The 25,146-nt window shown below is 46.2% G+C and overlaps 1 protein-coding gene across 5 annotated transcripts in view; it reads left to right on the top strand.

Moving 5' to 3' along the window:
- enah (ENAH actin regulator) overlaps nucleotides 1-24,878 on the top strand; it is a 135,730-nt gene extending 110,852 nt beyond the window's left edge. For 3 of the 5 annotated variants that reach the window (XM_034076270.2, XM_034076269.2, XM_071201859.1), the window contains exons 5-14: nucleotides 4,585-4,949; nucleotides 11,097-11,825; nucleotides 13,392-13,708; nucleotides 14,048-14,190; nucleotides 14,600-14,648; nucleotides 17,855-17,906; nucleotides 18,088-18,154; nucleotides 21,313-21,391; nucleotides 21,565-21,622; nucleotides 22,317-24,878. In XM_034076270.2, coding sequence (XP_033932161.1) covers nucleotides 4,585-4,949; nucleotides 11,097-11,825; nucleotides 13,392-13,708; nucleotides 14,048-14,190; nucleotides 14,600-14,648; nucleotides 17,855-17,906; nucleotides 18,088-18,154; nucleotides 21,313-21,391; nucleotides 21,565-21,622; nucleotides 22,317-22,354 — 1,897 coding nt within the window. In that variant the 3' untranslated portion in view covers nucleotides 22,355-24,878. The remainder of the gene's footprint in view (nucleotides 1-4,584; nucleotides 4,950-11,096; nucleotides 11,826-13,391; nucleotides 13,709-14,047; nucleotides 14,191-14,599; nucleotides 14,649-17,854; nucleotides 17,907-18,087; nucleotides 18,155-21,312; nucleotides 21,392-21,564; nucleotides 21,623-22,316) is intronic. The other 2 variants (XM_034076271.2, XM_034076272.2) reach the window with 2 other exon arrangements.
- Nucleotides 24,879-25,146: the final 268 nt, after the last annotated feature.

Raw genomic sequence — 25,146 nt, forward strand, 5'->3', positions numbered from 1 at the left:
TGCATGTGCACATATGTCTATATTCGTGCGGGGATTCAGCCCATGCGCCCGCCCACGCTCCCTCAGCAACAGTATCCTTGGCAACTCCTGTCACGAGGCCAGTGAGATGGCAGCTGAACTGTGAGGCTTCTCACAGCAGTGAGGGGAAACCTGTTCGAGCTCCTCCTGTCGCAGGAAGGGAATATGGAGACATGTGGAAGTGACACATACATCAACACTGTCCCCTGACCATCCTTATTTGTTCACATAATCGGTTCTGGAATTGTTATTTAAAAAAAGAAAACAAAGGAATATTATTTTCAATATTGGGTGTGAAAGGTAATAACAGTGGACTCCAACACATGTATCACATGTCCATGTGCACTGTTCAGGTGTTACAATCCTATTTCAACTAGTTTACAACTGTATTGTCTTTCTAACACAACATTTGGCTAACAGTCAAGATTTTTAAAAGCCACAGAGTTAAAAATCATTCATCAATGCCAGTGCAAACTAACTCAGGACAGACTGAGCAAGTACAGCCATCTCCAACGAGAGGTGACAAATATGCAAAGCACGAGACAACAGACTGGAGTCTAATGTGCAGGATGACTCCCAGGATCCAGTTGGCATGTCAGCGCTCCCTGGTGCAGCTGCAGGATCTGCTTTGCTCACACACACTGAGCACTTCCCAGTAGCTCAACTTGTGTTTTCCTGACACAGAAGTCTACTCTATGCACACGCTACTGTTTGTACACTGTCGCTTGGTAGTCTCCACACACCTTTAGCTTGGGAACATTGTAAAGTGTTATGACAGAGTTGCTGTGACTGGCCTGTCACTTGAACTGCAGATCTATATGAAGAAGACATGGACATCATTAATAATAACAACTCAGAAGTCATGATGATTGAGATACCTTAGTGGATGCATTCATTAAGGTATTGTTCCTGCATTAAGTCATGCATGAGATACCATTAATACCTGTACATGACTGATAGTTCATGAAGCACTACATTAATGAATTCATGATGATCCATGTTCCCTTACCACAAAGTGTTACCTGCACATTAAACTCATTCACCTGTTGCTAATCACTCTGTGCACCCTTTGGAGTTATTGTTCACCAACACTGAACATTTTGTTAGTATCCTGTTCAGTGGCGGCTGGTGGAAAATATTTTTGGTGGGGCTGTTGATATAGTGAGTACAAAAAAAATGTGGGGAGAAATGACCCCTTAAATTAGGACTTCTGGTGATGTAATGGCGCGTTTCCAGTGCAGCGCGGAGCTCGCTTTAATGCTGCGTTCAGACCGGACGCGATGCGAATATTCGCTTCGCTCTAAACGATCCAATCGCATCGCTCAAGTCGCTCGAGTTTCACCGCGGCTGCCAGCTGTGTTTACTCGCATCATTCAAACAAGACGCGCTGGCTCGGGAGCTACAGCTACAACAAAATGAACATATTTTACCGTGATTACATTTTAATACACGTTTCTAAATGATGCCGACGTAACAACATACTGATACCGGTTAGTAAAAACCATGAATTAATCCTCTGACAAGTCTGCAGACAGACGGCAGGCGAAAAACCCTTTTAAAATGCGTCTTTTCTAAATGGAGATTGGGTCGACCAGGCTAAGCTAACGTTCTATACTGTATGCTCACTCCACACTCATAACAACGGCCTACAGACATAAATAAACCAGCGACTGTATTCGCCATGACACAGACAGTGCCGAGCCGTGCGGGGCCCGTTTTTGGTTGCGTTTCCACTTGGTCTAGTACCGGCTAGCGGGTCCTAATTCAGTTTTTCTGGCCCCATAACATCGTGGTTCTAGGGCCAGGAACAACCAGGCTGAGTCGGGCTGAGCATGCTAAATTAGAGAGAGAATCGCTGGTTCGGGAGCTACAACTACAACAAGATGAACATATTTTACCGTGATTTAATTGTAATACACGTTTCAAAATGATGCCGAAGTAACAACATACTGATACCGGTTAGTAAAAACCATGAATTAATCCTTTGACAAGTCTGCAGACAGACGGCAGGCGAAAAACCTTTTAGAATGCTTGTTTTCTGAATGGAGCTTGGCTAAGCTAACGTTATATATGCTCCGACCGTCCACACTCACAACAACGGCCTACAGACATAAACCAGCGACTGAATTCTCCATGACACAGACAGTCTGTGGTTTGTACTTGTTTAACTTTTGTCTAGTTTCTGAACAGCTCGTATCTGTCCCCGGCTGTTTGAAGAGCAAGCATGGGAAACAAAAGACAGCATTTACCTGTTTGCATCCAGCTAGCCATGCCTTTCTGGTGTACCAGCTACGTGAGAAGCCTCGTGGATACCTTTTTCACGAGCTTGCTGAGATATATACAAATCGGGTTGGTCCGGTCCAAGGTCTTTAAGCAACAGTTTATCTCCCAAACTTCTCCTTTCGAAAGGATTGGAGAGTAGCTCTTGAACGGAATTGGGCGGGGACCGAGGTCCGGCGACTCCACCTGCACACGAAGCCATTCTCATCCAACTACTGCGTCACCTTGGTCACTCACGAGTCTAAAAAACAACTCACGTCAACCCACGTAAGCAACGTGGGCGCCAACGTGAGCGCCCTCGTGACCAAAATATTTGACGCCGCTGATTGGCTGAAATTATGTTTCGGCGGCACAGTTTACTATTGAGACTTTTGCAACGTGCTGGTTGCTGCTGTTTGGCTCGCGGGCTCCTTGCACGGCGCCCGGTAATGATAAACTAATGCCACGGGCAAGGCCAGGCAGGAAACATGTGACTTATCAGTAACTTTAGACATCGTAACACCATTTTAAACGAGATTTTATTGTAGATTATACATTTTACTGATACCAATATTTACCTTGTGCATTAAAAATAAAAATATAAAATATATATATTTTTTAAATATGTATTTTTTTAATTTAATATTTTTTTTAATATTTTTTTTTGTATATGGGAAGAGGTGGGGCGGCGCCCCTAGCACCCTTATGGGCCGGCCGCCACTGATCCTGTTGTACCCAAAGTCAGGGGATTCATCTACTAATTTAATAACCCTACAAACATTATGGTTTGAAATTAAGCCTCTCCATCATTTCGTCATTTCGTCATTTCATTGTACAAAAGTACAATGAAATGACAGGAAGCAGATATCCAGATCAAAATCTGAATATATATATATCATAATAAATATTTGACAAATCTATCAAATATTAATATATTTTATACTTTTTTATTTATTTACTGATGAATTATTTCATGAAAATAAACACAATGAAACTGGTTACCAGCCCTCAATAAGAGCGAGTAGGAACACATTTTGTAAACTACTACGTGTGATCTTTGGTGGGATAATAATCCTCTCAGTTCTTAATAAATCAATCTGCCAACACAGCTGGTAGTTAAAGTGCAGCAGATTTGAAACGCTGATGGCAGTTTAGCCATCCTGGCATAGAAAAGGGCAAGATGAAGACTACTGCCACAAATGATCATGATAACTTCCCTCTTGTATTGGAGGGACATGGGAGTCAATGAGATTGAGGTGTAGCAGACATAAAGATATATTCTAAAATCTCCTTAACCCCTCCCTTGCATCTTATTGGTCAGGATAATCCTGTGAAGCTCTGCAGCCGGGTCTCTAGCTTTGATGCTATCTATTTTCCCTATATCCAGTCACAATGTAACCCAACACTGCAATAGTTACAAGCGAGTGATTGTGTGCAAAAGAGGGCTCATAGAAAAAGAATCATCGTAACATATTAGATTACTGGCTCTTTTTTGTATTAAGAAGACAAACTGTATAAAGCCCTGTAGGAGAAATTCAATATTCACTTTATTGTTCTGCATCACATCACACAGGCCTGAAATACACACGTGCACAAACAGCATTAGTGTAGTGGAGAGGTGTCAGAGCGGGGGGTCTGCCATGCCTTGCTCAATGACACCTTGGGTGGCCTAAAACTAAGCGTGAATTTCTAACGTGACAGATTGTCTTCCTTTACTGTCATACATCTACAAGACACTTCTACCTGGTCATGAGAGCGTGGCGCCCACATCCTGGGTCTCTGTTCTCTACAGAAGCTGTGTTATTCTCGTTCATGCCCTTTTCTTATTTGATATTGTCATTGAAATAGCTCTGACAGCAGTTTCCCCACAGAGACCAGTATAGTTCTCTCATCAGCATGGTTCTCTATCACACATCGTATCCTCACAGCTAACACACTGCTGACCCCTGCTGACTGAAGCTGCATCTGCAGGCACACTTTACAGAGAAGACCTCCAGGAAGACCCCATTTCATTTTACATTACAAAAGAGAAAAACATATCATTTTCATTGTTGCCTCTTATTTTATTTATTTGTCTTTGGTTTACAGTTTGTAGCAGAGGGAGGTTATAACCACAGGCCGTCCTCACTTTGTATTTGAATGTGCCCAGAAAAGCTTGAACTAATATAATGACCGCAGTAGAAGCCTTTTCTCAAACTCACCTCACACAACCACAAAGTATATACTAGTCTAAGTATATATAAATTAATAAGAAATAGATGTATTTCCCTTAATTAGTTATCTCGTCTTTCTCCTCTCCTCCTCCAGGCAGCTTCAGGAGTCGCAAAGGCAGAAGGAGATCGAACAAGAGCATCAGGAGCTGGAGCGCCAAGAGAGGGAGCACCAAGAGAGGGAGCGAGGAGAGAGGGAGCACCAAGAGAGGGAGCGAGGAGAGAGGGAGCGCCAAGACAGGGAGCGCCTGGAGCGCGAGAGAAAGGAACGTGAACTTCAGGAACGTGAACTTCAGGAACGTGAACTTCAGGAACGTGAACGTCAGGAGTATGAAGCAGAGCGGGAGGCTCAGGCGGAGAGGGAGCAGCAGGAGCAGCAGGAGCAGCAGCAGCGCAGCGGGAGAGAGCTGCTGGAGAGGGAGCAGCAGGACTGGGAGAGAGGAAGACGCATCTCAAACGCAGGTGATGCACGTTCCTGCCTACACACACACATACACACACACACGCACGCACGCATACATACATACACACGCACACACACACACACCCACGCATACATACACACACACACACCCACACACACACACACACACCCACACACATACACACACACACACACCCACACACATACACACACACACACACGCACACACACACACACACACGCACGCACGCACGCACACACACACACGTTAAGGCTGAGGAAGTGTGTCTTCAGAAGCATTGGGCATGGGGTTCTATAGGAACAGAAATGAAGAAGGAGACTGCAGGCAGAATGTTATAATAGGGCTGATTTAATTCAGTTATAAATGGAGTTAATTATTTTATTACATTTGTGTAAAGCCGGGTTTCCTGAAACTGAGTTTTAGAATATCCTGTTTTCCAACTTAATGATTGTATCAGCCTCACTTTGCATGTCAATCAAACATCAACTCATTAACGTGGCTATGCTATTTTAGCATACGCAGTCAGTCAGAGGCTAACAATACATCATCAGTGAGAAGATGTGAGTGTGTGCCCCAGGGTAGGAGGGAGGAGTTATTCAACATGTCATGCACACACACACACACACACACACACACACACACACACACACACACACACACACACACACACACACACACACACACACACACACACACACACACACACACACACACACACACACACACACACACACACACACACACATACACACCACACACACACACACACACACACACACACACACACACACACACACACTCACACACATACACACCACACACACACACACACACACACACACACACACACACACACACACATACACACCACACACACATACACACCACACACACACACATACACACACACACACACACACACACACCTACACACCACACACACACATACACACCGCACACACATACACACCACACCACACACACACACATACACAATCACACACACATACAGTACACACTCACACACACTCACACACACTGGAGCTTGATACAGTTTTATTTTTCTGCTGATAATGTGTTTTGTTATTTTAAGTTGTCCCAAATGTTGTTTTGCTTGGCTTCAGTATTGGCTTGCCTTCTTCTGATGTGTGTGTATGTGAGCACATTTTTCCTGTGTGCATGTGTCCAGCTCTCTGTAATGGCTGTGCTTTGATCGTGTGGTAATAGTGAAATCAGAGCGAAGCTGGGGCCTGATTGTTTGACGCCGAGGTGAGGAACAGTGAAAGTTGGCAAAAGCTAGAAAAAAAAGTAACGCATGAAGAAACATTCTGGGTTTATTAAAAGAGTGAAGTTTGTATCTGTCTAGTGGAGTGGAAGTGGAAATAACCATTTACTTCAGTTGAAAATTATAAGGGTTAATACCGTGTGTGTGTGTGTGTGTGTGTGTGTGTGTGTGTGTGTGTGTGTGTGTGTGTGTGTGTGTGTGTGTGTGTGTGTGTGTGTGTGTGTGTGTGTGTGTGTGTGTGTCAGGTTTTTTTCTAAGTTTCCAATGCAGAATATGTTGGCAGAATAAGGACTGCGTAGGATGACAATATTAGTAAGGAACAGTGAAAGGTGAACCACTTTACATCCCCCCCGACCATAACATACGGCAGCTCCTCTCAACAGCGTGCAGGCTATGCTAATCGCTAGCGGAGCATATTTACAGCACACTAAAGGTAATTAGTCAGAGAGCTCATATATATCCTTTATTTATCCTTTATTTAACCACGTAAAAGTCTCATTGAGATTCAAATCTCTTTTCCAAGAGCGACCTGGCCAGGAAAGGCAGCATGAACAAAATTACAACAGATAAAACACAGACAATACATGTAGACAAATACAGCGGTCGTAAAACACAAATTAACTGGCACATCAACCAGCCTATATGCACATGAAACAGGGGGACACGTATTGTAACCCTAGTCATATAAGCAGAGGTGGAGCCCTCTACTGGACTCTATTGGTACTACTCTCTATCATGCTATGCGTGCATTCACCTACTGAGTTGCATAAACTTAGCCGGCCAATCGGGGCGAGCCTACCTGAATGTGCGCGCACGCCCACAGTATATAAGGTGGCTACGCATCCCGACCGTCATCCTACAGGGGTCGGCAACAGGCGGACCGCTGCAGACAGGGGGCGAAAGAGAGGAGTGAGCGATACAGGGAGAGAAACACAGAAGAAGAGAGGAGTGAGCGATACAGGGAGAGAAACACAGAAGAAGAGAGGAGTGAGCGATACAGGGAGAGAAACACAGAAGAGGAGTGAGCGATACAGGGAGAGAAACACAGAAGAAGAGAAGAGTGAGCGATACAGGGAGAGAAACACAGAAGAAGAGAGGAGTGAGCGATACAGGGAGAGAAACACAGAAGAAGAGAGGAGTGAGCAATACAGGGAGAGAAACACAGAAGAAGAGAGGAGTGAGCGATACAGGGAGAGAAACACAGAAGAAGAGAAGAGTGAGCGATACAGGGAGAGAAACACAGAAGAAGAGAGGAGTGAGCGATACAGGGAGAGAAACACAGAAGAAGAGATGAGAGCGCGGCAGAGAGAAGCGGAGAGGAAAGTAAGTGAAGACAATGATTAGCGATACAGGGAGAGAAGCGGAGAGGAGAGTGAACAGGCGTGTTAGCGGCAGACAGGGAGAGACACATAGTGACACATGGCGCTCTCCAAGAAGAGGAAAGTGGACAGTGAGAACAGAGCTTTGAACCCTGAGTGGACTCGTTCATGTTCATCCTGCCACTGGGAGCTCAGAACCAGGGTGTCTCATTTGTTCAGAGACCGTGGCGCTCATTAAAAGAGACAAAATGCCACTATGAGACAAAACACAAAGTATTTGACCAAACATTCCCTCTCAAGTCAGAACTGAGGTCAAATAAGCAGTCTCAGAGCCCAATATGATCAGTCCACCAGGATCAACATTAAAACTAAATATCGTTCCAGGCTAACCAATGAGCTAACCGAGGCTAACCAATGAGCACCTGCATGTGTGTAAGAGAATGGCCCTGACACCATTTCAGCCCAGATCTAAACTGGCAGGACAAACTCCAGCTCAATTCTCGCACTGAACAGAACAAAGTGAGGTGAGGGACTGCAATATAAGAGGGACAGAAAGAGAAACTTTAACACTGTTCAATTGTTCTGATGTGTAAAGACTGATATTTTTCTATAATCTTCTGAAACAGTTAAGTCATGATGTGAAACGGTTAACGAAGAAAAAGGGAAACTCAAGCTGCTGCTACACTTTATCATATTTATCTCAAATTAAGCACTTTTAAGATGCACATATTTTCAAAAGCTATTTTATTTATTTTCTCTATTCTATTTTTAAATGCAGCCTGAGAGGAACATTACACATATCCACAGTATTTACTGTATATCTGTAGTTCAATGTAAATTGACAATATTGTTGTTTTTGAATTGTACTTTCTTTATTTGATTGGCAGTCAGTTGTTGATTACATGCAGACGTTGATAAAGCTACTTCAATATACATCACACTAATTCATAAAGCAACTTAGACATTTTGATGTCCCGGACCTTTGCATGGGGAGATTTTCTCTAACTGGACCTCGTTGAATTTTAGTTGAATACCCCTGTCCTACACCCTCTTCAGCGAGAGGCATAGGAAAAACAGGGCCCCCAGGTAGAGGGCTCCGCCTGTGCTTATAAACTATGGTTACAATACGTAACCCCCCGTTATATATGACACAGGCCCTCTACTGGACTCTTTGGGTACAGTGGGTGGAGCCCCGATGTATAAAAGCCCTGTCGTCCAACAACATCGACCCATCACACTGCCCCTGACCGGCTTTTGGCTAACATCCGGTTGTAACCGTGGAGAAGTCTGGGCCGCAGCTTGGATAAGGCACACTCAGACACGCTTACCTCGTGTAGAGTGTGCATGGAAGAAAAAAAATAGTGGGGAAGGCTCTCCCCGCCTGCCTATGGGGCTCACTGCGCACCATGTTTCCCAGGTCCCCAAGGAGCATGGGAAAAACACAAGTGCATTATGTCCAGGGGGGGTCAGATACCTACTGATACCTGATACCTAATTCCTTAGGCTCTTGGGAGAAAAGGAGGAGTTCGGTCTGAGTGTCGCCCCGCTACGGTCCCCCCGGATCAAAAGACAACTTGGGTGCACCAACAGAGCGGTCAGCTCGGACACTCTTTTGGCCGAAGTCAAAGCAAGTAGCAACGCTGTCTTCCATGACAGTGCTTTCAGGGAGGAGAGCTCCAGAGGCTCAAATGGTTCTGTGACCAGAGCCTCGAGCACCAACGGCAGGTCCCACTGTGGGGCGGAGGCGTGCACTACTGGGCGCTGCCTCCTGACCCCCTGCAAAAACCGCGACATAAGCGGCTGACTGAAGGTTGACCTGCCTCCAAATCCCTCATGGCAGGACGAAATGGCTGGAATCGTGGAATGAGCCAGCCCCCTGTCCACCAGTATCTGTAAGTAGGATAGAATAGAGCCCAACGTATACGATAGCGGCTCTAGACTCCTTCCTTCACACCATCGCTGGAATCCCGCCCACTTTGGCCTGTAACAGGCTGTGGTGGATTCTGCTCCTGCTGCCTGGATAGTCTGAATAACGTTGTCAGACAGCCCCACCTGTCTCAGCCTGTCCCTCTCAGGAGCCAAGCCTGGAGAGGTTGGCCCAGAGTGGGTAACCCCCCTATTGCACCTGCTTCCTGAGACAGCGCCCCCCAGAACTGAGGAATCGTCCAGGGCTGGCCCACCATCATCTGTGTCACCTCCGCGTACCTGGGGCCACTAGGATGAATGACAGACGTTCCCGCCTCACCCTCTCCAGGAGGGGGGGGGGGGATAAGGTGCAGCGGTGGAAAGGCGTTAAGCAGCTTTCTTGGCCATGGCTCGAGTGCAAATACATCCACCCTCAAGGGCGGATTGTCCCACCGGGAGAACCACAGGGCACAGTGGCTGTTGCGCCGATTGGCGAACAGGTCCACCTGTGCTCTCCCGAACTGAGTCCAGACCTGCCTCACCTTCTCCTGGTGAATCCTCCACACCGCCTGTTTTTGCAACAGGACCTGAATCTCTGCCGAGAGGAAACCGGATGCCGGACTCAGAAGCGCCCGACAACGAGAAGTCCTCTTCTTCGTCCTCCTCGACAAACGGGGCCGCCCGGCCCGTTGGAATGGCGAATACGAACGGCACCTCCTCGGCCACTTCCTGGTCCTCCATTTCGACCACCTCGAGCTCCTCCTGGTCCTGCGCCTAGTCCAGCGAAACATAATGCGCCTGGAAATGTTCCAGGCGATGTTGGCATCTGAGCCGTGGGAGCGCACGACAGGCACTGCAGGACGGAGAATGTTTGCTGCCCTCCACCGCGTGGCCAGGCCCCAAACACTCGAAGCACAAGCGGCGGGGATCAGCGCCCGCAATTAAGCCCGGGCATGTAGTGCAAGGCCGTTGTTCAAGGAGTGGTGAGTGTATATTCTTTCACTTTCTTCTATCTATCTTCTTTTGTTTAGCTTCAGTTAAAAAAGAGAAAAAGGATGACGGTTGGGAGGCGTAGCCGCCTTATATACTGTGGGCCTGCGCTCGCATTCAGGTAGGCTCGCCCCGATTGGCCGGCTACGTTTATGCAACTCAGTAGGTGAATGCACACATAGCATGAGAGAGAGTAGTACCCATAGAGTCCAGTAGAGGGCCGGGTATAACAGAGGAAGGGTTAAAAAGACTCTTCATAGACAAGAAATACACTCACCATCAAATACTACGAAGACCCCACTGTGATATTAAAGGAAAACCACATTACAACTAACATAAAGACCATTTAAAAAAAGGGAATAATTAGAAAAAGTGTGTGTGTGTTTGTGTGTCTGTGTTTTTTCACTTTCTTCCTTTGCTACCCAAAACGAAGGCTTGTGTGTGTCCACGGTGCTAACACCTGTCCACTAACATACACACAACCTGGATTAAACCGTTCTTCCTGCTTCATCTCCCCCTTCTCTTTTTTCCTCTCTCTCTCCTTTTTCCCTTCCCTGACCTGCCGTCTTCTCCTCCTGTCTGCATTACGGCTGCTTCCTTCCTTCTTTCCTTCCCTTCTGTCCTGTCTCGTCCTTCACCTTGGTTTTTCTCTTTGTACGTTTAGCCTTCGAAAGCACCCTGTACACCCCGACACCTCAGGAATACAGCAGGACGTCCTCCACGCCCGTATCCCCTCCCTCACCCTCCTACCCGGCTACCGGGTCACACTTGCCCTGCTCCACCACCACCCCCCCCACCCCACCCTTAAGGCATTCAGCCTCCCGGTTCGCCACCTCGTTGGGTTCTGCCTTCCACCCGGTCCTGCCTCACTACGCCACGGTGCCAAGGCGACAGCAAGCGCCTCTTCCTGCCCCCTCACCCACCCCCCCGCCCAAGTCTGTGGTGTGGTCAGCATGCAACTTCACTCCACTGCCCCCCTCGCCCCCTGTTATGACAAGCAGCCCCCCAGGGAAGGCTGCAGGCCTAAGACCAATAGTCCCGATCGCTGCCCCCTCCCCTCTCACCCAGAAGCCCCCCTCACCGGCCCCCAACGGCCCGCCCATGTTCCCTGCACCTTCTCCAGTGACTATCCAACACAGCCACACCCCTACCGGCATCGCCTGCCCCACCCCGCCTCCACCACCTACTCCGCCCCCTCTCCCCTCCCCCTTCGTCTTGTCTCCCCCATCCTCATCCCAGGCTCCTGGTGTGCCCTCTCCCTCCACAGCACCCCCTGCTGCAGCCGCTGCCGCCTCTGCTGAGCTCTGCTCCCCCCCAGAGGGCCTGGGCCTGTCTGGGCCAGGGGGGGCAAACATCTTCACAGAGGGGGAGGGCTCGTCCTGTCAGCCCCAGGGTAAGGTCTCCAGTCCACATCCTGTTCTCTCTCTCACAACCTCTCTTCCATAGTTTCTCACTGCTGTCCTACTGACACACTAACAGCGGGGGGGGGGGGGGGGGGGGGGGTGTTAACAGCAGCATGTGTGTTTGCATGGCCTGTGTGTAGTACACATCATCCTTCTCCTAATGTGGGGCCCCAGCAGGAGCCTCTCTCGGCAGGGGCCAGTTTGGAAACACATCGGTAGCAGCTCCAGAACCATTTCTCGAAATAACTCAGGAGGCATTCTGACGACCTATGACCTCTGAGGTCAGCATAGTAACTAGACTGCTGGCCCATGTCGCCATAAATACTTGATCATGGGAATTGGGAGCAGCCTAATTATTATTCCTGATCATATTTAAGTATATCTGCTTGTTTAGTTTAGAATGGACAAGCTCACTTTTTTCCGATTATAAATGTTATCAACTTTAATGAGGACTGCTATATGTAGGCAGATGATATTGAGTCAAACACAACTACTGCCCAACTTCCTGTTGATTGTCTTTAGGCCATTGTGCGTGCGTGTGTAATTGCACTAAAAAGTGTTGACTTTGTCTGTGCTCAATTTATTCCAATGTGTACCCTCTGAAGATGGACACTTATTATAATGATATATCTTGTCAAAAATGTTTTTAATACAATAACCATTTGTGATGTTTCCTATCATTAATACACTGAACAAAAATATAAATGCAACACCCATTTTTCATGAGATGAACTCATAGATCTAAAACATTTTCTATTTACACAAAATAACCATTTCTCTCAAATATTGTTCACAAATCTGAAAAAATCTGTGATAGTGAGCACTTCTCCTTTGGCGAGATAATCCATCCGAGTGGGCCATGGTGGGGGGGTTATGGTATGGGCAGGCATATGTTATGGACGACGAACACAGGCCACTCGATTCACAACATTACCCTACCCCTAACCCTACCCCTCACACCAGATACTGCCTGGTTTTCGGACCCCCCCAATAAAGCAAAACTGCACGTTTCAGAGTGGCCTTTTATTGTGGCCAGCCTAAGGCACACCTGTGCAATAATCATGCTGTCTGATCAGCATCTTGATATGCCACACCTGTGAGGTGGGATGGATTATCTCGGCAAAGGAGAAGTGCTCACTATCACACATTTTTTCAGATTTGTGAACAATATTTGAGAGAAATGGTTATTTTATGTATATCGAAAATGTTTTAGATCTTTGAGTTCATCTCATGAAAAATGGGAGCAAAAACAAAAGTGTTGCGTTTATATTTTTGTTCAGTGTAAGTATAAAGCCGCTCACAGGTGCTCTGCTGCATGTTTAGCAGACGTGGCACGCTGTTATACCTCATGTGTGTTACATGTTTATTAAAACATGACTGCAGGCACCACCAGCACACTGTAGCTCAGTCTACATCACACTAATATTACACTAATATTACAATAGTTTTGGTAAGAGCGTTTTTGATTGGGGGGTGATGCTTACCTGATGAGTGACAGTTTGAACTTCACTTCCATTCCTCTATCATCTCCCAACCCCCCTCCCCCTCCCCTACAGATGAGGTACAGACCCCAGAGTGGATCGCCCCCACCCCTCCACCACCTCCACCCCTGCCTCCCGGGTCTGCTGTGACCTCCAGCCCCTCCATCCCAGCCGGCCACCCTCCCCCACCACCACCCGCACCCCCTCAAGTGGCCCCTACATTGACTCCAGGGACCCCTTTTCCACCACCCGGTCCACATCCTCCTCCCGGACTCCCGCTGCCTCCGCCGCCCCCCCCCCTCCCCCCGGGCCTGTTCTCTCCTGCAGAGGAGCGTCCCATCTCAGGCCTGGCCGCCGCCCTCGCTGGAGCCAAGCTGCGCAAAGTGCCGAGGGTGAGCTCTGATTGGTTGCTTGTTCCCACTCTCACAGCTCTACAAACGTCACATGATGAGTGTTCAGACGAGCAGCTGCACATACATCATGTCTGTGTGTCCTCTTGCAGCTCAGATACACACACTTCATCTTCATGCACACAGCATCACTGTCAGTGAAACACACGCACACACGCACGCACATACACACACACACACACACACACACACAATCAACTTCTGTCGCATTTCATTTTTCATAATTTTGTTCCTTTTCTGATATAAAATCAACACAACAAGGCCATCAGGGTTGATACTTCCCTCTGGAAAGAACTGTTTGTGTGTGTTTGTACCCTTTAGAGTGATGATGCAGGCGCTTCTTTGGCTGCAGCCATGTTGGGGGCTGGAGGACCCGCAGGGGCCAAATCTGAAGTCAGAGGCAACGGCCCTCAGTCTGGAGGAGGCGGGCTCATGGAGGAGATGAGCGCCCTGTTGGCCAGGAGGTAGGGTCACTTCCCAAACACTGCTGATTCCACATGATGAACTTTCAAAAACAAACATCATATTTTATCTCAATGTTACTGGTGTATTTCGGAAATGTCAAGAAGAGGAGGTAAAAATAAAAGACTTATAAGAAGAATAATAAGCGCTTTGAGCACCAGGAAAAGCGCTATACAAATAGCATTTATTATTATTATTGTAAAGGAACTGCAGATGTCAGCATTATTCATGCAGAGGTTACAGTCACAGTATGTAACCAAAACCCTCTCAATAAGGATTTAATACCTTCTGAAGAATGATTTCACACTCTACTGTGATTATATTTGGACTAATGGCTTTACTAAAAATGTTTAGTGTGGTGAATTATGTGATGTGGACCCCCTCCAAGTGTCTGGCCTTTATTTGTTACAGGAGAAGAATTGCAGATAAGGGCTCGTCCCCTGAACCTGACCAGAGATCAGTGAGTATCGTCTGTCTTCTCTCATGTCATCTTAATATCTATATGATGAATCACTGTGTACTGACCAGTGTCCTTGAACACATCCATTAATTAATCAATCAATCAATGTTTATTTATATAGCCCAATATCACAAATGTTACATTTGTCTCAGTGGTCTTCACAGTTTGTACAGAATATCAGTATGACAATACGACACCCTCTGTCCTTAGACCCTCTGTCCTTAGACCCTCACATCGTACAAGGAAAAGCTTCCAGAGAAAAGAGGCACAACGTGTCTACGTACATGCACTCCCTTAGGATAGGTTGAGGGAAAATGGTAGCAAGTAAGAAGTAAGGAACAGAGGTGGAGAAGCACAACGTGTCTACGTACATGCACTCCCTTAGGAGTTTTTTTTTTTAAATAGCCATGGCCCCCACCCCCCTCTGAGTGACAAGCTTACAGTTAGCTGTCTTTGTGTATTGCAACCAGGGAGATCAGTGATGGACGCTGGCACAATGAAACTCATATGAAATAAACAGCTGATTCCTCACACACACAGTAGCCTGTTGTTTCTATGCATAACATAGTGAGAAACATGCCTCTCAATAATTATATAACTTGTTTTCTCCATAAAAGCTGGTGGGTTGAAAGCAATAGAGAGTGGACCTCCATGGGACCTTATTTCGGAAAAATGATGTATTGAAGTCAATGGAGAGAGAAAGATTATCTTTCGATCCCGTTTGAATTGTGCCAGGAATGACACATATGATGTTTGTCAATCTAAAAGATAATTTTGCAAGTAAACAACAAAAAAATGTGGCGTAAAACTGTGAAGTAACACTTTTGTTTGTGTGAAACCGGTCAATGAACTACATCTCCGGTCTCGCACCAACACCAAGACGGCCGTCACGTTGGCACATTCCACTTCTTTCTTTCAGAATGAGGTGAAAAGTATTAAAAGAGGTGAAAATCACTACAAGTCTGGGCACGTTGAGAGCTGTACATACACACAAGGGGAGTTAGTCGGTTCCGTAAGAGCCAGCATGCGGGACCGGGATTCTGGGATTTGAAGTCTTTCTAGTTGCGTATTTTCCACTATTCATTAACACTGAAACCCCCCTCTGTTAACAAGAGATACTGTAGTAGCCTATGTTGCGGACTCTTTGTTTAAAACGAATTGCGCATCGGAATGTGTGGAGAAAGTCTCCCAAGGGGGATGGGAGACGTTTGACTTTGGTCACATTCCGATCGGAATGACATGCAGGGCAGCATTGCCGGTCTGAAAGGGTCTCTGGAAATATCAAATATTTAATTAAAGTTTTAAAAACAGTGACAGGTTAAAATCAGAGGTGGAAGAAGTATTCCGATTGTTTACCTAGGTCAAAATATGTGTTAGAAGCAAATATCCTGCATTCAAAATTGTCAATAGCCCAAGTGAAAAGTATTATCACCTGAAAGTAAAATGAATAATTATGTTATTAGTATTAAATACATATCATTTGTACAATTTATATTTAGAAATACTCCGTTGTAATTATTCATGCATAAATGTGTTCATCCATTCAATATGGCATCTGCTATAATGGGGTTAATAATACATTATAATACGTGATAATGTATGAGTTGATTTACTTCGATCTACTGTACTGTGTACACCACAACAATATTACAAAAAATATACTGCACATTAAAGCAAACTATTGTAAAGGTAAAAGTATGAGCATACAAAATAAAGGGTACACATTTACATTATTATGATTATTTAATATATAAAGACTATATATTATTGAATTACAATTAAGATAATAAGATTAGATATACTTTATTTGATCTAAAATATTGATGTTTTTTCATTATAGTAGCCTGTGACAACCATAACAAATAAGTAATTAAATGCTACAGTATTCAGCAAACACAACTGCAGAACTGCAAACATTGCAAACAGACTAAGTTCTACAACACCGAGTTGTCTTTGTGTATTTGTGAATGAAGCGCCATCTCATGGTGAAATCCTGTAATTGAACAAATTGGGAAATTTGGCAACGCCCTCTAGCAATTTGGCAACGCTCCCAGCCACTGGGATCCGCTGGGTTTTTGGTTGGAATCCGCTTGGTTGAGTCCTATCTGGAGTGCTACATCTGTACGTACATGCACTCCCTTAGGATAGGTTGAGGGAAAAGAGTAGGAACTAAGATGTATGCGCCACATCTATACCATGAGCACATTGCTCCTGAAAAGTTTTTTGGCACTGACACCAATCAACAGTTGTGCGTCGACTCGGCAGGGATCAAGGCACGTATATGCCTCTCCCGGGTTCCACCGTCTACACATAACCAAATGACATACCATCAGTAAGGAAAAAGAGCAAGAACTGAAATGTATAGGTGAAGAGGCACAACGTGTCTACGTCAATGCACTCTTATTGGATTCGTTTATCAACTATAAGCTTTATCAAAAAGGAAGGTCTTAAGCGCACTCTTAAAAACGGATAGGGTGTCTGCCGCCCGAACACAAACTGGAAGCTGATAACACAAATGTGGAGCTTGATAAGAAAAGGCTCTGGCTCCCATTGTACTTTTAGAGATTCTAGGAACAACCAACAACCCTGCATTCTTGGAACGCAATGCCCTAGTTGGACAGCAGGGCATAATGAGTTCTTTAAGGTAACTTTTACATTTCCTGTGTACATAATGAGTTCTGGTAGATAAAATCGATAGTGGCAGAGCAGTGGTGTAGAACAGGGGGTCATCTGAACCTAGGGCACAGAGACAAAATGTGACATTCAGAGTATAGTGGGTGTGCGCTGTGAAGGTGAGCTGTGATCAGTCGTGTTCACCGTAGACGCACTTAAAGCCATATGTTGATCCCGGGTGAGATCACCAAAGGCCCAGGATAACGCTACTGGCGGGGCACAGAAACACTGTTTTCATTCCATCATTTTTGCAGTCACTTGCATTTTGGGGTTTATGTCCATCAGACAAAAGTGGACACTTTTTACACAAATTACAGCCTTCCTGAATTTCTATGAGTAGGCTAAGCCTATGCTCCCTTTATGGCAATCTTTTAGGCTTTTAGTGTGAAACATCCACAGGAAGTTTTGAGTTGTATTGACTCCACAACTTCCTAAGAAACCTCAACGGATGGGTATTGAAAACTTATTATATCTGTTTAAAAATAAATCTATGAATGCATTTGAGCTTTGAACCTTGCCTATCCGTCCAACAGGAAGAAGGTGAGATCAGCACCACCCCTAAAGTGTCTGCCTGTAGCACGCCAGGTGAGTGTCCCTCAATGGAAACATATTCAAATGCATCCTCACAACAGAGGGGGCCACGGTCCCAGTTAGCATGAAGCTAGCTCCCATCACATCAATGTTAAACAGTACATCTGTTTTTCCTTACTGAATATCTGAATTTCATGTCTTGTGCTTTTCATATTTCTGGGATTTTTTTCTCCAGACATGCCAAGGAAGCCATGGGACAGATCTAACACCATGAACGGTAGCAAATCTCCAGTAATTGGAAGGTACAGTAAGGAAAATAGTATGTTGTGTATTGCAACTCAAATTCAGTTTTTTCTCTGGATCATCCTCCACGGGGGAATATTAAAGCTTTACCTTTGGTTCACTTTAGCATGATGCTCTGCCTAACATCACTAAAGGCCCTCATGTGATTGCACAGGAGCTTAGCATGTATCAAGCATGCTAACATCATGTCGTATCAATGTATCACATGTCCATTGAAACAGTGCTTTCCTGCCGAAAGCTTGTCAACATATCAATTTGTACACAAAGGGTTTTGTGTAGTTCTCTAACCCAGTCATCAGATTAAGTAAAGGATAATAAATATTATAAAATAACAGAAGTTCATAGTCAAGACAGTGGGGAAGATCAGTGATAAAGTTCAGTAGCATAGTGTATATGAAAAGCTAAGAACACACACACACACACACACACACACCACACACACACACACACACACACACACACGCACGCACGCACGTACGCACGCACGCACACACACACACACACAGGAACCGAGCTTAAATGTGTAAAGTGAGTGTCTCTGCTGCTCACACAGACTAGAGTCTTCGTGGAGAGTCCTGCAGCAGGCAGAGAGTGTGATATCCCTCCTCTCTGAAACAATGATGGGGCTGTGCCGTGATGGAGAGGGTGTTTTTATGAAGCCTTTGGACAGGCTCCTGTTTGTCTTGTCTTCTGTTCTTACTGATGTCTATCTTTCTAAACCATTCATCGCTAACCTAACGATTCCTAGTTCTTCCTAACTGTGAAATCCAAATGTGTATGTGTGTACTGTACACTAACCCGATCAAGCACATAGAAGCGTGTGTCCGCCCAGTGCACAGCAGACTTGGCACATTATTATCACTGTAGAGCAGAGCGAGCAGGCGCCCACAGATAAGGCTGCGCGTGCGTGCGTGTTAGAGCAAACCAGATGGTCGCTTCCGGTTCCAGCTTAATAAAAGTATCCTAATATGTGACCTACAGAGAGCTGAGCACACTAATTATTTCATGGTAATAATAATAATAATAATTCATTTATTTTATATAGGCGCCTTTCAAGGCTCTCAAGGTCGCCGTACAAACACATAAAAAACAAGATACACAATACATAACACCAGCATAAGAGACATCAACAAGACAATGCAGTTTATAAATCAATCAAATAACCAAATCAATAAAACAGGATGTGTGATGATAATGATCAGGGTGTGCGAGTGTGAAGAGATGTGTTTTGAGGCGTGATTTGAAAATGGGGAGAGAGTCAGTGTTGCGGATGTCAGGTGGGAGGGAGTTCCAGAGGCGGGGTGCAGAGCGGCTGAAGGCTCTAGACCCCATGGTGGTTAGGCAGTGAGGGGGGTGCAGTGAGGCTGAGGGAAGCAGAAGATCTGAGTGTACAGACGGGGAGCCAGTGAAGCTGACGGGGAGCCAGGGAAGCTGACGGGGAGCCAGGGAAGCTGACGGGGAGCCAGTGAAGCTGACGGGGAGCCAGGGAAGCTGACGGGGAGCCAGTGAAGCTGAAGGGGAGCCAGTGAAGCTGACGGGGAGCCGGGGAAGCTGACGGGGAGCCGGTGAAGCTGACGGGGAGCCGGTGAAGCTGACGGGGAGCCAGTGAAGCTGACGGGGAGCCAGTGAAGCTGACGGGGAGCCAGTGAAGCTGACGGGGAGCCAGTGAAGCTGACGGGGAGCCGGGGAAGCTGACGGGGAGCCGGGGAAGCTGACGGGGAGCCGGGGAAGCCGACGGGGAGCCGGGGAAGCTGACGGGGAGCCAGTGAAGCTGACGGGGAGCCGGGGAAGCTGACGGGGAGCCAGGGAAGCTGACGGGGAGCCAGTGAAGCTGACGGGGAGCCAGGGAAGCTGACGGGGAGCCGGGGAAGCTGCTGAAGAACAGGAGTGATGTGGTCAATGCAGGGGGTTCTGGGGATGATGCGGGCATTCGTCACACATGTAAAATCGTGCACTATATTCCTGCCTACCAGACAGTGTGTGTGTGTGTGTGTGTGCGTGTGCGTGCGCGCGCGTGCGTGCGTGTGTGTGTGTGTGAGAGCACATACACACATATGAGCATACTGTGTGCAGGCAGCATCTTTCCTGTGTGCACATGATATCGTTAGAAGTCAATCCAAGGGTTCTTTCTGGTTTGGTGATACCATGGTTGATTTTTAGGTTGAAAACAAAAAGTGTTGAAGCATATTTCTTTACATCTCACATGTACAGTCTGTCATATTCGTCAATGTTTTTCTCGATATAAAAGCAGAAGTAGCTGCAGACCCGGCGGCAGACATACATGTCTGGGCGGGCATTTGATTTACCAGGGCGGGCCCACCACGACACTTACATTTCCCGAGACATCTGAACTGTCAACGGGGGGGGGGGGGGGGGGAGGCGCTAGTGAATTGTTGAAAGAGAGGGGTTTTAGGTTGCCATAAGGCTGTTGACGGTCTTATGTATCCATCGGTTGGTTTTGTGGCACATTTGTAACGCTGTGCCAACTTGGGCAAACTTGAGCGCACACAGGGTGGAGAGTGAGTGAGGCTGAGCGATGGAGAGAAAGGGAGAGAGAGAGAGATTGAGCGAGGCAGAGAGCCTGTGCAGGAGTTTGTGAGAGAGCCGGCTTGAGAGTACATTTCTCTTCAAAATATAATTGATTGCCAGCTGACTTGCTTGCTCGTTGGTAACGTAACTGGTTTCTTCTAATGTGCTGCATCTGGCGCTGAGCAGCCATGTTCCTTTCGTGAACCACGAGCAAGAGTAAACCAACTGACAGGCTGCTGTGCCGCATCCCACTCAAAAACCCACACGACTCAACGCAGCGAAAAACCAGTCTTGCGCGCAGCCTTTCATTCAGAAGGTCCTAGCAAAATAAAAAAATGATATTAAACTAATACAAAAATAAATATTAGGACAAAGCCCTACAAATAACAACAATAAACATAATAATAAAACAATAAAAATGTGGTATTCAGCCCTGATTAAAACAGCGGGCCCAAATCCTGGATGGGCGGGCCCGGCCCCATGGGCCCCGCCATGACGCCGGGTCGGAGTAGCTACTATTCTATGTTCTAGTATGTGGTGGAATGCTGCCTTGACTGAAAGGATTGTTTTATTTGAGGCACTGGATATTCAGTCATTGGTGTGTCTTTGCTTGCTTTGCCCCTGACAGACCCAAGTCCACACCCACTGCGTCCCACAGTGCCAACGGTGTGCCCACAGACGCTGTTGACTATGACAGGTTGAAACAGGTGAACACTTTTATTCCCATAGTCTGTCGCTGATATACGTTTGGTCATATCACCCAGACCGTGAGTCACATGTTAGCATGTCCTCTCATGCCGCCTCTTTCCATAGCTCTGTATTCAAACGGACAGCCGCCATTTTGAGTGAAAAGGTGACGGAGCTTTTGTTTCTTTATCAGGACATTATGGAGGAGATGAGGAAGGAGCTGTCGAAGCTCAAAGAAGAGCTCATTGATGGTACTTAGCACCCGACACACACACAGAGGCAACACACACACACACACACACACACACACACACACACACAGAGGCAACACACACACACACACACACACACACACACACACACACACACACACACACACACACACACACACAGAGGCAACACACACACAGGCAGCACACACACACACACACAGAGGCACCACACACACACACACACACACAGAGGCAACACACACACAGGCAGCACACACACACACACACACACACACACACACACACACACACACACAGAGGCAACACACACACACACACACACACACACACACACACACACACACACAGAGGCAACACACCCACACACACACACACACACACACACACACACACACACACACACACACACACACAGAGGCAACACACACACAGGCAGCACACACACACACACACACACACACACACACACACACACACACACACACACACACACACACACACACACACACACAGAGGCAACATACACACACACACACACACACACAGGCAACACACATACAGAGGCAACACACCCACACACACACACACACACACACACACACACACACACACACACACACACACAGGCAGCACACACACACACTGAGGAAACCTAGAAGTCCGCTCAGCAATAACTAACCTGCTGTGTCTGTCTGGCTCTCTCTCTCCTCAGCAATCAGGGAAGAGATGGGGAGATCGAGCACGGCGTAGAGGGTCTACATCTGTGTGCATCCCCCCAGCCCCCACCAGACAACCACGGTCAATTTCAAAAGTGACAATACAAAAGTGGAAAATTAAATCAACAACAAAACGGTTGAGGTGACAACAATCCTTTAAGGGATCCATTCTATGAAGATGTACTGCCCCACCCTCCCGCTGAGGCCTGGCATCCTGGCAGAGAAGCCTTTGACCGATAATAACACAGATACTGTCCCGTCACAACTCAACTCAGAACTCTGGGTGTTTTCTATCAGAAGGTTTTATGAAGAGAAATGACAGAAAGGACGTGGGGATTAAAATAAAACCTATTTTGTTCCATATTGCCATAGAGGTTGTGTGTGTGTGTGTGTGTGTGTGTGTGTGTGTGTGTGTGTGTGTGTGTGTGTGTGTGTGTGTGTGTGTGTGTGTGTGTGTGTGTGTGTGTGTGTGTGTGTGTGTGTGTGTGTGCGTGCGTGCGTGCGTGCGTGCGTGCGTGCGTGCGTGCGTGCGTGCGTGCGTGCGTCTGGTGGATTCAGCCACTGCAGGACTGTAAAGCGTGTCTTCCTCAGATAGTATTTTGACCTGAATATGTACAAAAGAGAGAACAAGTTATTTAGAAAAAGCATCTATCAACCATGTGTGTTTCAGTGTAGATCTATGGCCATATGAAGTAGCTCCTCATCCCCAGCTGTAGACAGGCGGGCCCCTGCAGAGTGCTGCTGGGCTGATACCTGCCATGTCAAGATAGAAAAACATGTTCCTCTCCTGTCAATTTTGATTTGAAGACTGTCATAATGTCCTATTTACTCCGTTTGGTGTATGTGTGGTTGTTTTCTTTATGAGGAGAGGTCCCAAGTCTGCCACGTAAATGCATTACCTGAGACAAGTTCAATTGAAAGCAATATGTGTAGCATCTATTCAACCCCCTCCCCCGGTCTCCGTCCCTGTCCCAGTCCCCGTCCCAACACCATCATCAATTCTCAATGTCTGTGTAGTTTTGCTTCCAACTTCTGAGCACCCATAGGACAAGGTTACTGTGTGACACACCTCTTGTCAACTTGATCGCAGATATTCTGTAAAAGTGGAGCTAACGTGACATAACATCAGATATCAAGGAATAATATTCCCAATATTCTCATTTCAAGTTTATTTTCTATCCAGGGATACTGCGTCTTTAGCCACATTGTAGCTCAACTGATTTGTATCCTTCATTTTTAATATATTTTCACTTTGGAAAGGTGGCAGGAAACCCCAGATGTTTAAAGACAGGGTCCACCTGCTCTACCCACAGCATGTCACAGATCTCTGACTGAAAGGGGCACTCCACTTATTTCATATTAACCTATTTAGTTGGGAGACAACACAAATAATTGTAAAAGTGGAATCAACAAAGACTAAAATATTCTGAATTGTAGTCCTACACCTCCCATAATGCAACTCCATAGTATTCTTGATGAGATGCAGCCTGGCTGCAATGTAAACAGCTCTCCGTCCACATGCTCAGTTTGGATCACCAGACTTGTGTTGACACTGCGTGGTCTTCAGGCTCGGCCAGGAGACTCTGGCAGCCTTCACTCTGACATCCCCAGGGTTATTCTTCACACCATTCACAGTTAAGCGTTTCTTTGGTGTACAGTGGGCCCTTTATATGATGTCATACTGCTCCCTGGATCAGTGTCTGGCTGTAGGGTCTGTACTGTCTTCAAGGGCTTACTTCGTGAAGACAAATAATTTCCCCCAGTTTCTCTCATTGGCTTTGGATTGGCTCGAATGATTGATGAGGGTCAGGCTCCCGAGCATCGAATGCCTTTTCAGAGGGATCCAGCCATGTGGCTTTCTCACCAAAGGATTCAGTCTCCAGCTCCACACAATCACTCTAAACAAAGCCTTTCTTATTGTCTACAATTCTCCAAGGATCTAACAAACAGACATATTTCTGTCACTATACTCAGTCCTTTGGTTGTGATGGCAGGTCAAACAAATTGAAGATCCCTTTGAAGCTATGTGCCTTGTTCCGAAGTTGCATTAATGTGACAAAAATATATAGATAACTCATAATAATAATAATATCCAGGAACTCTCATTAGGGTCACCTGCAATTCTTCTTTAGTTTGGCCTCCTTGTTTGTATCATGGCTGGGAGAATGAAATGATCTCGGTTCTGACCCCTACCAAGAAAACATCTTCTGTGTCTAGTTTTTCACAGTGCGATTAGCTTTCATCCAGGAAATAGGCTGCTTCCTGAACCCTGTGACCTGCCGTGGTCGGGATGCCTTTTAAGATGTCATGAACACGTGGAGATGTGTTCTGTCCTCTGCAGTGAGAGCTGCTCCATGTTGTTGTCAGCCTGGGATGGAAACATGTGTCTTCCTGCTGAGGGAAAGCATTTGAAGGGATAAATCGCAAGTTTTACGGGTGGCATTTCCAACCTTTTATTCATCTGCTTTGTATCATACTGTTCTCATGTTAATCATTATTTTCTTATACGCTAACATATTGTTTTGTTTGAGCAAATTCAATAAAATTGCTATACAAGACGAGAAGTTGTTTCTTTTTAAATAATATTTACTGTTGGCTACATCTTTCAGAATTGTATGAATAATATCTAATGTGAGAGAAACTTCTGCTCAGCAATGTTGATGGAAGAAATGGAAGCTGGAATCCGCTTTATATCAAACACGGAGTTTATTTGAGAGTCACGGCCGTGAGTGAGTCCAAGGCATTTACACAACGTGCATTGAGAAATCCCGAGTCAACACTGAGGAATACACAGAAAACACAGGCAATTCTACCCAGCGGATCCAG

The sequence above is a fragment of the Pseudochaenichthys georgianus genome, chromosome 24, assembly GCF_902827115.2.
Source record: "Pseudochaenichthys georgianus chromosome 24, fPseGeo1.2, whole genome shotgun sequence".
NCBI lineage: Eukaryota > Metazoa > Chordata > Actinopteri > Perciformes > Channichthyidae > Pseudochaenichthys > Pseudochaenichthys georgianus.